The sequence below is a fragment of the Podarcis gaigeae genome (genome assembly GCF_964106915.1).
Source record: "Podarcis gaigeae genome assembly, chromosome: 8".
In the NCBI taxonomy this organism is placed as follows: Eukaryota; Metazoa; Chordata; class Lepidosauria; order Squamata; family Lacertidae; genus Podarcis; species Podarcis gaigeae.
Window position 1 is genome coordinate 41,369,276 of NC_139684.1, and position 15,221 is coordinate 41,384,496.

The 15,221-nt window shown below is 45.8% G+C and overlaps 1 protein-coding gene across 6 annotated transcripts in view; it reads right to left on the reverse strand.

Moving 5' to 3' along the window:
* Window positions 1-15,221, reverse strand: part of ZFPM1 (zinc finger protein, FOG family member 1) — a 108,632-nt gene that overhangs the window by 45,357 nt on the left and 48,054 nt on the right. For 5 of the 6 annotated variants that reach the window (XM_083754511.1, XM_083754508.1, XM_083754507.1 and 2 more), the window contains exons 2-3: window positions 8,754-8,885; window positions 2,324-2,419 (exon numbers count right to left, since the gene is read on the reverse strand). In XM_083754511.1, coding sequence (XP_083610637.1) covers window positions 2,324-2,419; window positions 8,754-8,885 — 228 coding nt within the window. Of the gene's footprint in view, window positions 1-2,323; window positions 2,420-7,022; window positions 7,137-8,753; window positions 8,886-15,221 lie in introns of those variants that run through there. The other variant, XM_083754512.1, reaches the window with a different exon arrangement.

Sequence of the window (15,221 nt, forward strand, 5' to 3'; positions counted from 1 at the left end):
CCATGTGGCCAGCCAAGGATGAGCAGAGCAGCCTCACATCCGTCCATCGAGGCCAAAAGGTCTGGGGTGGGAAAGAGCAGATAACCAAGGAAGAGACAGAGGAGGTAGTGGCGAGGGAAGTCCTGCAGATATATTTCCGGCCAATACATCTAGGAAGGGCTGGGGATATCAGCCTGGCTGTGAACAGACATTTCCCTTCCTGAACAGGGAGTGGTGTGTGTGTGTGTGTGTGTGTGTGTGTGTGTGTGTGTGTTTCTCTGTGTGTGTTGGGGCAGGGGAAAGAGAAGAAGTAAGCAGACAAACACTTTTAGAAGCGACTCTCACTTTCCTATCTCCTGACTTGAATCTCCTGCTTTCATTGTTGCTTTAATGGTTTCTCTTTATTGTTACACTGCTTTAATTTGCCTTGTTTATTATATACTTTAATTATGGATGTTATAATGTTGTTGCTTCACTGTGCCTTTTAATTATGGGTAGCTGCATTTTTAGAATTGGTTTTGTTCTTGTTATTTTGCTGTTGGCTAGGCTTTTATTCATTTCTTTGAACCACCCTAGTATTTCTTCTTGAAATGAAAGGTGGTGTATAAAGCCTTTTAATAATATTATAATACTCACAAGCAACTGCTGCTGCAGAGGGAGATGGGATTCGCACTCAGGGCATGTGGGGAGGGGGAGAAGACTCAAGGCAGTCTGGACTTGGGAGTTCTTTACAAAGTGACAGAGAGGCTGTGTGTATGTGTGGGGTGGGGTGTCTTTGTGGATTTGCTAGGATGAATTTGGTCATCCTCTCAATTCAAGTAGCAAAAGCCATAAAGCAAAAGCTGGAGTTATGAGATGTGCTTGGAAAAGGAGGAAGGATAAGAAAACAACAAAGGGCCCTCCCTCCACAAATAAGTAAGAAATGATGAACTTTTTTTTTTTAAGACACCTGAGGCAGTCTCACAGACATGGAACTAGATTTCTCATCCTTGATCCATTCTAGATCACAGAGGCTGCCATCCTCAGTGACACACCGTGATGCCTGGTGCCCATTTGGATCCAACCCATTCTAGATCCATCCCCATCCTCTTCCTTGATGAGTTCTGCAAGGGCAACACTAAGGAGGAGGAAGCTTACTGGCTTCATTCGGAAACGGGCAATCAAAAGGATTGAGGGGGTGGGATCAACTCTTCTCTGAGGAAACTTTTTGGGTTGGAGAGAAGGTGAGTAAGAGGCGACATGATAGAAGTTCATGAAACGATGCATGGCATTGAGAAAATGGATGGAGAAATGTCCCTCGTCCTCTCGTAACACTGGAACTCATGGAGCTCCAATGAAGCTGAATGGTGGGAGGCTGCAAGGCAGAGAAGAGGAAGTACTTTTTCCACAGAGTGCATTGTTAAATTATGGAACTCATTCCTACAGAAGGCAGTAATGGCCACCAACCTGGATACAAGAAGATTAGGCAAATTCATGGACAGAAAGGCAATCCACAATGGCCAGGCTCTACCTCCATTGTCAGGGGAGTTATCCCTGATACTTAGTCAAATCATGGTCCCATCTAACTCAGAATTAGTTAAACTGACAGGCAATAGCTTTCTAAGGTTTCAGGCAAGGTTCTCTCCCAGCCCTACCTGGAGATGCCCGGGATTGAACCTGGGTCTATGCAAAGCAGGTGCTTAGCTAAGGATCCTTCCCTATCACTCTAAATACACATCCATCCCCCTCCACCCCAGATCATATATAACCAAGCTGCTGTTCGCCAGCTCATCACACACTCACAAACTTTTCCACTGACAGATGGAGACTGGCACACCCAATTGTTTCTCTGCATGACTTGTTGGTTTACAGATGAAAGTCCAGTGAGAAAGGGGGGGGGGACTATGAGCAGCATCCAGCTTTCCTAAAACTCACGGCTTTCTGCAATACTCCGGGCCCATGAGCTTACTAGCCTCCAGAAGCTTTTTAGCTCTGCTCTGTCTGTAACATCCCCACATTTGATGTAGAAAGGAAACACTAACGGTGGACTTTCCCCCTAAGCGTGGCGATTTTTGCTTCAAATTATTGAAGAAGTCTTCGCGTTCTTAAAGACACTGTCCTTCAGGATTCCCCAAAAGGTGTCAATCAATCAAGGGGGAAAGAATTAAAAGTCTCTGATTGATTGCCTTCATTTGAAAACCAATTTTGGTTGGAGAGATCTGTGCTCAGTTTGGAACTTAGTTAAGATACCAGCCCCATGAGAGCAGAAACAGCACAGGCCTGCCCCTACCTGCATGAAATCTTTTTCATTACTTAGGGGAGTTTGGGTTGGTTTAGCAGGGAAGACAGAAGCGGGGGTACTTACCTGGCCCGTTCCAAAGCTTCGGCTCCTGGGGCTTCTCCAGAATCTCTTGTTTATCTGGCTCCTTTGGGCTCTCCAAGCTCTCTCTGAGTTCAGTCTCTGAAAATTGAAGTAATGAAATCATTGAATCATCATTCAGAATCATTGAGGGCTGTGAAGAAAATATGGTCAGCCATTCAGGTGCACCAGGCTTTTATGAGCCAAGTCACATGACCCAGCTTTAAGACAGCCATTCACACAGCTGCATCATGAACAGAGCGTTCGCCATGGCTAAGAAAGTGCTCTTTGGAGATAGAAAGCAAAAGACCTAACTCCCCCACACAGCAAGTGGGACGATCAGGACATAATTGTACTGCATGGAACTGAGTCTGGTCTGTACCATTTCACGCTGTACGTGGGGATGCACATGGGTCAATACCATACCCCTTCTGTCAGGTGCTGGTGTGGTTGCTCGAGAGCAAACAGGCAAGACTCCGACCTGTCTTTTCCAGGCTTTATTATTAGTGCAACCTATTTACAGTGAGGAGCGTCGCAAGTTCATGTCTGGCTCACTCGCTAGCAGAATCTGGGAGTGGGCGGTCCTTATACCTCCTCCAGCATAACAGTCGCGTGACCCCCAACCTTCTCCTCCCTTCCCTGCACCTCAACCTACTGCGCAGAATGGGCACTGGCAAAGGGGTACTTCCCTCCCCTCCGGTTTGCTCAGGCTCGGTGTTGAGGCTCTCCCTAGCATCCCCTGCTCCCACTAATTCCTCTCCACTGGACTTCCCTCCTCGCCAGAGGAGGAACTGCTTCGCAAGATTTTCAGAGGTTCCCTATAACACAACAGCCCTTCCACCTCTCACCTCTGAGCTGATGGCAGTTCCCTGACACTTTCTATCCAAAATGACACCAGCCCCTGCATACTGGAGAGGGTGTGTCAGCAGGAAGGGATTCAAGCTTAGCTTGTGTTCTGGAGACAACTGTTTTCTAAGTGCAGGAAATTATTTCATTTTAATTCTAGTAGAACATTTGACCATGTGAGCTGTGCTTCCCCCACCCTTCAGCTTTCAAAGACAGAAGTGGTCCAGTGAATTGTTTATCACCTCACCTAATGTCTGGGAGAATTAGACTTCAGTGAATGGGTTGGGTTCTCACCTGATGTCTAAGAACTAGGCCCAGGAATAATAATGATATTTAATATGTTGAACTGGCTCCCAACCAGGGATAGAAAGACGTGAATAGGATGCCAGGAAACCCCACAAGGTGACAATCAACATACAGAGCTGCTTGCTAGATAATAATGAATCTGACTGCTGCAGTCCTTGCCTCATCACTCATCCTCATAACAGCCAACTCCTAAGGGCCGAGGCCCCTTCAACTCCCCCAATAAAATATTTGAGCTCGCCCCCCCCCAGTTGATGGGCATTGCCATTCAAATGGTGTGTGTGTGCTGCATCTTGTGATTGTGTTGGGCATGGCTTACCTCCCCCCCCCCAATATTTTATTTAAGTTGGCACCCCTTCCTGTGTATTATCTTCCCTGTACCTGATGTTTGGAGATAGAGCCTACAAACCAGACATACTTTGCAATATTTTATTTATTTGTGGCATTTATATCCCACCTTTTTCTCCAAGGGGCTCAATGTGGCATACATGGTTCTCCCCCTCTTTCATTTAATCCCCACAACAACCCTGTAAGGTAGGTTAGGATGAGAGGGAGAGGGACTGGCCCAAGGTCACCCACTGAGCTTCATGACCGAGCGGGGTGTGAACCCTGCTTTCCCAGGTTCTAGTCTGACACTCTAACCACTATGCTGCACTGGTGCTCAATACTTAAAAAAAAAAATCTCAATGAAGTTCTAATAATGCAAGAAGCTTGTGTTCTGTGTGAAGAAAAGGCAAAGCCTAAAATTCAAATGAATTGTGCAAATTAAAATTTATTCAAATTGAAGGCGGGGCAACAAGCAGGAATAAGGAGCTATGCAAAGTGCTAATCACTACCTCTCTTGCTAAGACTCACTTGGGCATATCAGGTTTTACCAGCCACTCTCGATCTATTTTCAAGCTTATTTGCAGCCTAAAAAAAGAGAAGAAGCCACAGCCGACATTTATACCTTGCCTTTCCATAAAATCTCCAGGTCAGCTAACAACAGTTTGAAAAAAGGTAAGAAGAAAAAGATAATACAAAATAAAAGAGCAGATAAAATCAGTATCAAGCAGTCTGAAAATAAAGATGTCGTACAGTACCATTACCTATCAAGCTGTTTCGGCACTAAAATATCAGAAGGGTCAATCACACCTTGTTATAAAGAGATTAAAAAGAACTTCCCAGAAAATGAATGCTTTTTGATAAAACAGAACAGAACAAAACAAAACAAAATAAGCCATCAGAATGAGCATGCCAATTGCTCAGGTACGCTCTCTCTCAAGTCATTCGAAGTGCATAATATCAAGCCAGGCCAATTGCTCCACATCTCTCAGTACTGTCCACACTGACTGGCAGCAGTTTTCCAGAGTCTCCCACACTTACAGGGAGATGCCGGGGTTTGTACCTGAGGCCTTCTGCAAGCAATGCATGAGCTCTTCCACCAATCTACGGCTATTCCCCAACCTAACGCAGCCCGTGTAGAAAGGGCACATAACAGAGAGCCTCTGCTGAATTGCTCACTGAGCCGGCAATCCCAGAACACTCCCAGGATGCTTCACTTTAAGCTTGTGTGATACAAACATCAACCGTGACTGGATGATTTGGGGGGCTCAGAGTGGCTTCCTTATTTTCCAGGCCTCCCACCCGCCTTCTCCCAGCGCCAGCTGGCTGACGAAAAGAAAAAAAAAAGAAAAGAAAATTGGGTGGGGAAAGAGAACTCACTTCCTGGGCCAACTCTCCCGGTGGCAGACTCATAGCAACTTGATGACAATTATTTTCCCCATTAACTGCTGTTCAAGATCCTGCCGATAAGCCTATCTGCATAAGACAGCGTGAAAGATTAGTGGGCAGAGGGCATGTTTGCCTTTGCACCCAGGCCCCCAATAACCACCGCCACAAAGGGCCCCACAACCAAGGCCCAATCGATTGGCGCCATAAAGGGCGCCTGGGGGTGGTGACGTCACCGGCGATTGGTGATTATTAATACAGGTGATAAGGCGGGAATGGGGGGGTGGGGTGGATGATTAACATCAAATAAATCAATCGCCGGGTATAAAAGTCCCATTATTTTTGGCTATAAATCAAAGTGGCTGGCATATTGATTGTTATCCATCGCGCTGAAAGCTTTTTGCTATGCGCCACAGGAGCAGCAGTTATTGCAGCCGGTGCGTTATCATGCGCTATCGCCTCCTTTTATCACGACGCGCTAGTGCCAGGTGCACTGTTCAGGCTGGAGCTTTCAGAGCTCTCTGCTCTCCCTAACCTCCCCCCCCCCCTGCAACCCCACACCCCTCAGCCTGAGGCTCTTGTAGAGAGCCTTAAAAATCAGATAAAGGAATCTCTTGCTTCCTTTTCTACAGACTAGCTCGGTGGGTCAAAGTCTGCCATTGCACAAAACACTTGGCTTCCCACCCACCCACAAACTGCCTCACTGCCCCTGCCCCAGGTCCCAAACATCCTGCAAGTCCCTCAGAGATGAATAGCTTCCTAATAGACATCTATGCAGTTGTGCGTGGACCATGGCAGTTAATGTGTCAGGGGGGTGGGAGAAGAAGGAGGAGAAGGAGAAGGAGAAGAGTTTGGATTTGATATCCCACTTTATCACTACCCTAAGGAGTCTCAAAGCGGCTAACATTCTCCTTTCCCTTCCACACTCTGTGAGGTGAGTGGGGCTGAGAGACTTCAAAGAAGTGTGACTAGCCCAAGGTCACCCAGCAGCTGCATGTGGAGGAGCAGGGAATCGAACCCGGTTCACCAGATTACGAGTCCACTGCTCTTAATCACTACACCACAAGGGCTCAACGCTCAATGTGTGTGCATACGTGTGCATGAAAGAGGAAAGATTAGATGGCCAAGGGTCACCAAATAATGCCTGACATTTATCAGGGAGATAATCAAATTATGAATATTACTATTTATGCTCCCTTTTTTATTATATATAAATATATAAAGAAAACAGCTTTAGAAATTTGCTGACTCTCTACTTAGGACCCAAGCACACCCACCATTTAAGAAGCAGAAAATGAAACCAAAACACACAACTTAGGCCTCTAGGTTATGTCCCACTACCAAATGGGAACCGGTTGGCAGGAATATGAAGCAGGCCCTTTCTGCCTGTTTTTGCCCTGCGAGGAGGAAGAAGAGGCGAGCGAAGGAGGCACACACAACATCAGGGCCTACTTCAGTCGGACTGCCCTCTATCCCCTGCAGCCAACTTTACATGTTATATCATTTGTTTTAGTGCTTTAAAACGCCATTGGGTGCCTTGCCATATAAATGCAACAAATAAGTAAGAAAAGAAACCGGGGCGGGGGGGGGGGAATGAAAAGAAAAAAGTATATAATATAATAACCATCATCCAAGTTGGGTTCTATGACATATTCTTTTTTTAGGGAACCCTGTTATGGCCTAAAAGGCACAGGAGCACATTACCTGGGTAGGGTTGCCATTATATTGAAGAGCAAAAAAGAGGACACATGACGGCCATTCAAAGCAAACAGATGCAATTTGTCTTAAATTTTACCCTTGAAAAGGAGAACATGTCCTGGATAAAGAGGACACATGGCAGCCCTACCTGGCAGAGCACACATTATGCATTGGGAGGTAGTCACCGCAGGCACTGTATTTTCAAAACACTATCATACCACTTGAAACAGTCATGGCTTCCCCCAAAGAACCCCAGGAACTGTAGTTTGCCTGTTTGGTGCTGAGAGGAGACCCCTGTTTCCTTCACAGAGCTACAGCTCCTAGAGTGGTTTAATGGGTTCAGGAATCTGGGAACTGTAGCTCTGTGAGGGCAACAGAGGCCTCTTAACTTTAAATGTTTAGCACAGACGGGGCCTTAACACAGCCTCCAACACTCTACACACTTCGTTGGGTGCCAGAAACAGTTTTTATCTGTCCAACTTTCCCCAGAAGTATGAGTTGACTCATAGGCAGTTATCGGATTTCTTTGTTTTGAAAAATGTGTTCTTAAATTCTGTTTTCAATTGTATTTTTCCTGCTGCATGCTGCTAAGCTATTTTGTAACATTCAAACATTTACACACATTTTGTTGGGTGCCACAAACTTTTCTTATTTGTCTAGCCTTCTCCAGAAGGATGAGTTGACTCATGGGCAGTTATCTGATTTCCTTTTGAGAAATGTGTTTTTAAATTCTATTTTCAATTGTAACATTTAACCATTTATAAAATAGTCTAAAATAATAAAAATGTCTTTATAGATAAATAAACGAGAGAGGAGGGGGAGGGAGGTGTGGAGAGGTAGAGGTTGTCCAATTAGATCTTGTCGACATTAACACTCAGTAGTTAATCTTGCTCTTTTCTAGGGACTTTTTCTCTCATGTAAGCACACATAGTATTACAGCCTCAATATTCCTGCTGCTTCTATGGAAAAATAAGACAGTGACTATTGTTTGGGCCAACTCATGTTTCTAAAAAGCTGGGAGACAGAAGCGGGGTGTGTGTGTTTTGCATTTCTAGGTCAGCATTTACCTAGCAAGGTCTGCAGTCTTTCAAGGCGCGGTAGCAAGAAACTCAGACCCTTAATTAGATTACAAATTGCTGTGGAGAGAGAGCAGAATTTATTGATTGAAATTTGAGCCAGAGCAGGGAGCTGCTGTTGCAACAGCAGCAGCAGCACAGAGGCTATAAGAAGCAGAGCTACGAAATCCCCAGATGAAGCCTTGCCTCTCCCACGAAGCCGTGAGCAGCCTTTAGGGTAGGCTGTTCATCTGCAGTATGGGGACAATAGTAATGACCTATCTTACAAGTCTCTTGTAAGGATTCCAAGTTAACGTGCACAATCTGCTTTGCTAATGTTACAAACCCTAAGTATGATTGCAGACAGTGGAAGAACACAGGAAACTGCCTTACACAGAGTCATACCCTTGGTCCATCTGGCCCAATATTGCCTGCACTGACTGGCAGCAGTTCTCCAGGATCCCCACCTCTATCTGGAGATGCTGAGGATTGAACCTGGGACCTCCTGTGTGCAAAGCACATGCTCTACCGCTGAGCCATGGCACTACCACTGGACTGCATCCTTTTCTGTTCCCATATGAGAAACAGGAGTAATAAAAGACTGCACCTCTGAGCATGGGCAGATTGCCTTTCCTTCTCTACAGAACGACCACAGCAATCCTTTTACCTATCAGAGCAGGGGGGGAGGGACCTGCAGCCTCACAGGTGTTGCTGGACCACAACTCCCTTCATCCCTGACCATTGGCCCCACTGGCTTGTGGCTGATGGGAGCTGGACCCCAACACCACCTGCAAGTTAAGGCACAGCACAAGAAAGGAACTTACTTTCGCTGCAAGGAGAGCTGGACAAATCACCTTCCACGGAGCCTTCGCGGTCAGAAGCGCCTCCCTCCTTTTCCGAATGGCTGTGGTCCTCCAAAGGAACTTCGTCCCCTTCTTCCATCTCACCAAAGGTGCCTGCAAGAGCAAAACTAGGTCAGAAATTATGCAGGCATTCCACCAGCCCAACTGAAAAGAGACGCTCAAATAACATGCTACATTTGTTTTTTTAAGCACGAAGAACAGTGCAATTAACGATCCACAGAGTTTGAGGTCTCCTGGCAAATCAATAGCGCATTGAGAAGATATTGGCAATAAACAGCAGCCTCTTCTGTCACATATGGGTGGATTTTGGTTGCATGCTCGTTTGGAAAAGGAGGAGAAAAAGTTATCTCTAGAGGTATACCAGGGCGCAAGCATAAAATTGTCTAGGGATGTGGTGGGCAGAAGGCAGAATGTGTTCCCTGGGTGATTTATAGTGCATTGAGTCGCAATAATTTAACAGCAGCAAGTAAATCTCTCGGCCGTGACTGCCCTTGTGCTAATTGCTTAGGCTCCATGTTACTCACCAGGAAAACAGGAATATTTTTCTCCAGCGCTCATAATACTAGAACTCGGGGACAGAAAATGAGGTGGAGTACTGGGAGATTAAGGACACAGAAAAGCTTTGTGCTAGAATTCCCAAGATCTGTCATGGCTCAGACGTAGCATCGTCCTCCTATTCATCTGAAATCTTTTTAAGCTGCCTCCCAGAGTGGAACCATGGGCAATGTAAACCAAAATCAAACATGCATAAAACAACTTACAGACTTTAATTACAAATAAAAACAGTAGCGGCAATAGAAATTCAAATGCTCCATATGCCTCCCCAAAACCCAAAGGTGTGACTTTAAGGGGCTGCATTATACCAAATAAAACCAGTGGTCTATCCAGTTCAATACTGTCTACACTGACTGGCAGCAGCTTTCCAGAGTTTCAGGCAGGGAATCCTTCCCCCAGCTCTACTTGGGAGATGCTATTGGGGACTGGTGCCTGCTGCGTGCATATCTGGGGCAATGAATTGGAAGAATAGGGCAGAAACTCTCCCCTAGGCTCTCCTTGGCACAGCTGCCTTAAGGGTTTTTTTTTAGAGACTGGGGGGTGGGGGAGTTGTGTTCTTCCCCACCAAAATATGTGAACTACTCTCCTAAATTTGCACTTCTCCAAATATTGGGGGGGAAACAAATGCAAAAAATGTGAGCAAAAATGCAATTAGTAACAAAAATAACGCATGCCAGTACATTCTGTTAGAGGAAATTCCCTAAATGTGTAGATTAAGAGAAATGTGATCCAAATTATTCATGAATTTTCAGGAGGATTCTTCTTCTTCTTTTTCTTCATTTTTTAAATGCAATGCAGAAAATGTGGGCAGCTGAACTAAAGACTGGGGAAATTAGAAACTGACCTTGAGAGATTTGTCCATGCCCAAATGTTCTTGATAGTATGAAGGGTGGTGGGAAGCCACTCTCCCCACTCCCACTCCCCACCAAAAGTACACCTGGACACATCTGAGAATTTTTGCGTGTACGGCTGCTTCACACCAGCAGCTTGCATGATGAACCCCTTTATTAATTGTGCACCCCATGGCCAATGCTGACACTGCCCAAACATCTGGGCCAGCCCTATTTGCCAAGAGGGCAATACAGTAACGAACGAGAGAAGCCAGCGGGTTTTCTGTGTGGTTCAAAGTCTGCCATTCTCTGGCCTTTCTCTCGCGCGCTCCGGCCTTATTCATCTGGGTGAAATAAGTTTCTGTGTGTGCGTGGGGGGGGGGGGGAGAGAGGAGATGGAAGAGGAGGGGGTTAACTTTATCAGAACCCGAGAGCCGTGAAGGCGTGAAAGAAAAAATTAGCCTAACGATGTTTCATTTACAGCGAGAGAAACGATTTGTTAGCCGGCGATTGTTTCTGAATATTATCAGAGCCTTTTTAATTGTGCTGGAACTGAAATTAGTAGAATTAGAATAAATTGCCTTCCCTTCTCCGGCAGCCTCTTTATTCACGCTCATTGTTGTCTGCTTTGTATAGATTATGGGCCCTTTGTTCTCCCAGCGTAAATATACATGCCTAGAGTCATAGAGAGTGGCTGAGGTCTGGGGAAATGCACCGCATGCAACGCCCGCCCCTCCCCCCCCCGTGCCAGCCCACTTCTCCTTTGTTGCTGAAATGTTTGCCTTTTCAGGGTGAAGGCGGGTGTTGGACCCCCAGCAGCAGCACTTGCCAGCTCCCAGGAAGGGCAGACTGACCCCTGCAATGGTGTAAGACCTCTTCTCTTTTTTAGAGGCCCCCAGAAAACAATCAACACTGAGGCAGGTGTCCATTGCATTAGCGAGGCTGTATGTATTTATGTGCCCTGAACGAGCTTGATGTGCGGCACAGCACAACCACCTGAGAAACCTAAGATTCCATTATTATTACAGTGGTACCTCGGGTTAAGTACTTAATTCGTTCCGGAGGTCCATTCTGAAACTGTTCTTATCCTGAAGCACCACTTTAGCTAATGGGGCCTCCTGCTGCCGCAGCACAATTTCTGTTCTCATCCTGAAGCAAAGTTCTTAACCTGAAGCACTATTTCAGGGTTAGCGGAGTCTGTAACCTAAAGCGTATGTAACCTGAGGTACCCCTGTATTTACAGGGGTACCTCGGTTTACAAACTTGATCCATTCCGGAAGTCCGTTCTTAAACCAAGGCATGCTTTCCCATAGCAGCGAGGGACTCAATTTGCAAATGGAACACACTCAACATGTTCTGCTTCCAAGGTAAAGTTCACAAACCAAAACACCTACTTCCGGGTTTGCAGTGTTCTTAATCCAGGTTGTTCATAAACTAAGCTGTTCTTAAACCAAGGTACCACTGTATTATGATTAATTGGGTAATAATAAAAACAAGCTTCTGGTCCTTCTGGCCAAGGAGGCAACCTTGAAAATATGTGCACAATGCTTGTGGAAATCTTGGGTTCCAGGAGGGTTGGATAAAACCTCCAGATATTTTGGGGGTCAGGGAAGAGAAGAAGAGGGACAGAAAGAGGAGGAAAAAGAAGCTGTTGAACAGAGTATTGCTTTTATTATTTCCCACCAGGGGATTTCAAGATGCAGGGTGGGCTACACATTTTTTAAAAAGAATTCAATAATGTAATCCGTACTAAATATGAAAAGCTCAAGTTTTTCGGAACACATTTACTTGGACCTGACATAACTTCACTGTGGGCATCCAAATCCTAGTGATCTTAAGCCTGTAAAATGAGCCACGGTTATGGGGGCTCCTTCCAAGAGAACCCTTCTATCTCAATTCCTGTGCCCCAAACTCTTAATTCTTAAAAAGGACACTGTGGAGCTGGAAAAGGGTGACTAAAATGACCAAGGGCCTAGAGAGCATAAAAGGAGCCTGCTGATTCAGCATCTTGTTCTCACACAGTAGCCACCCACATGCCCATGGGAAACCCACAAGCAGGACCCGGGTTCAAGAGCATTCTCCCCTCCTGTGGTTTCCAGGAACTGGAGTTGCTTGCCTATGAAGAAAGGCTGGAGGCTTCTTATACACTGAGCGAAGGGGAGGTGGGCTTTGTGGTGTGGTGAAACGGACAGGGCAAAGTTTTTCTCCTTCTTATTATGAGAATTTAGGGCTACTGTCTAAGGAAACTGACCGGAAGGAGGTTCAACACAGACAAAAGGAAGTCACATCACAATTGCCACCAAGACAGTTTTATCTGCACTACAACCCTACAAGGTAGGTGAGGCAGACGGTGGGGCAGGATGAGGGGGGCAAGTGGCTCAAGGATAGCTAGCGAGCTTCACGGCAAACTGGTGTTTTGATCCTGGATCTCTCCAATCCGAGTCCAGCACTCTAATCCCTGTGCCATACTGCAATCTCACCAGCCACTACAATCATCTGAGGGCTCTGCATTCAGGAGCAACTACAGGAGGGAAATCACTTCCACGCCTGCTTGTGGGCTTCCAGGAGGCATCTTGATGGCTGCTGTGGGAAACGGAGCCCTGCACCTTTGATCTAATCCAGTCACCAGTGGGGAATGGTGATGACTTCAGTGACTCGACTGTAATACAGACAGGAGACAACTCCACATAAATGAGCTATTTTAGCGACTCTCTTCGCAGGGCTTGCAGACAGAACTTCTTGGGCAGAAGGGATGCTACCCCGGGGAGAGCTGAACACCAACCTACAAATTAAATATTAGCTATTGCACACATCCCCCCTCCCTCTTTTTCTCAAAAAAGGGAAATAAAAGCATACTATAGTTTTTGAGGGACGCAGGTGGCACTGTGGTCTAAACAACAGAGCCTAGGGCTTGCCGATCAGAAGGTCGGAGGTTCGAATCCCTGAGACGGGGTGAGCTCCCGTTGTTCGGTCTCAGCTCCTGCCCACCTAGCAGTTCGAAAGCACGGCAAAATGCAAGTAGATAAATAGGTACCGCTCCTGTGGGAAGGTAAACGGCGTTTCCGTGCGCTGCTCTGGTTCACAAGAAACGGCTTAGTCGTGCTGGCCACATGACCAGGAAGCTGTCTGTGGACAAACACCAGCTCCCTCGGCCAGTAAAGCGAGATGAGCGCCGCAACCCCAGAGTCGGCCACGACTGGACCTAACAGTCAGGGGTACCTTTACCTTTTTATAGTTTTTGAACTATACTTTACTCTTGCAGAACACTGATAGCCAGAAACATGCCATCAGCTTTCCCATGCCAAGCAGTGTGGGTTAACTGAGCTAGTAGATTTTTTTTTTAAAAAAAAGGCAGAAGGGAGGGGGGGAAGGAAAAAAGAAAGAAAACTGGGGGGGGGGGGTGATGGAAGAGAAGAGAGAGAAGCCAAGGCAGCAAACAGAGCCTCATTTCTGCGGGATTGCTGGAAGCCTAGCGGAGTTATCACCTCACGCAGGCTCCCTCAGTCGGCCTGATCTGTCTATTCTTCATTAAGCAAATACGCTGAAATGGAAATGAAAACATAATAGCTATTTGATTTTCGGCGAGATATTTTGCATATTGGTTCAGTGCTGATAGTGGAATTTCATCAACTCCCTTTTTTCATGCTTTAAAACTGAATTACTGAAGGCTGGCTTTACAGAGAGCGGATGAGCCCAGAAACCCACTCACTTCCCAGATACTCCGCTTAGACGATTAACTGGGGCTCCCTCCCTCCCCCCCCCCGCCTTTTTTGATAACAAGGAAGGATTTCTCTCTCTTTTTGAAAACTACTGTAAGGAAGAACTTGCGCAAATCTGAGATGATGCGACAAAGTTTCACTGTGCAGATACTAACTGGTTCTCGCCACCTCACTTCCATTAACAGATAAAAAAAAAATACCAGGTGTGCACAGGTGTGTGTGTGTGTGTGTGTGTGTGTGTGTAGTTAGTATGCAAGAGGCACACATGTAGCTCAGATCATGCCCTGCAAAAGCTCCAGCATACGTATCTCAAGGAAGGAACCATTGCTCATGGGGGTAAAAGCACACACTTGGTGCAGGCAGGCAGGAGGACCCTGGCCAGTTCCTGGTATCTCCAGCTAAAAGAAGCAGGTAGTCAGGTCCTCTCCACTTGAACTCCTGGAGAGCTGCTTCCTGCCAGAGTAGACAATACTAGGATTAGTCTGGGATTGAACTGGGCCAAGTCAATGAGGTACTTCACTCAATAGACCATTACATATAGCCACATACCCCAGCAGATCTCCTATGGATCCCAAATCCTAGTTTGGGGTCTTCCTCCCCTCTCCATAAGCCCTGACAATCTTGGGTCTTTTGTATGAGATCCCCTGCTGCTATCGGCCAAGAAAGACTCTGCTCAGCAGATCAGATATGCTGCATGAAAGTGTTAGATCTGAAATGCTGTGTGAAAAATTATCCATCACCCCAGGTTTTCTGAAATACAGGAATTCTGAAAAACAAGAATTCTGCAACAGACTGCATGGTATTTGGATCTGCATAGGCTTGCTTGGTTTAAATTTGTGACCAATTTGTTTTGCTTTTTTCCCCTTCCCCCAAATAACTGAAGCAATTGTGAATTACAGTTCCCTGTAACATGAAATGAAAAATTCATAGAATTCACAGAATAAAGGTCAGTAGGATAGTAGAGAACAAATGAGGTTTTTTTAGGGATAACAGAAACAGGAAAGGAACTACACCAATTTAGGAAGTACAATGTGTGCTAACCAGAAACTCCCTTTCTCGTTTCAAAATTTAACAGAAATTACCCACGTGCTTTCATGCTTTCAATGCAAAGGAAACACATTTTTACCCTGAAAGCATGTTTTGTTTTTAAAGCTAAAGCTCAAATTTTGCATTAGAGGTTACATACAGCAGTTCCACAATAAATAGTAAGAATGTTTCCAGCTTTGTGAACGCCAGTGTCAAGTTTTTGACTTTGCCACAGTCTCTTTGTAAACTCACACAAAGGAACTTTGGATCGCCAACTCTCTTTTCTTTCTCCCAAACGC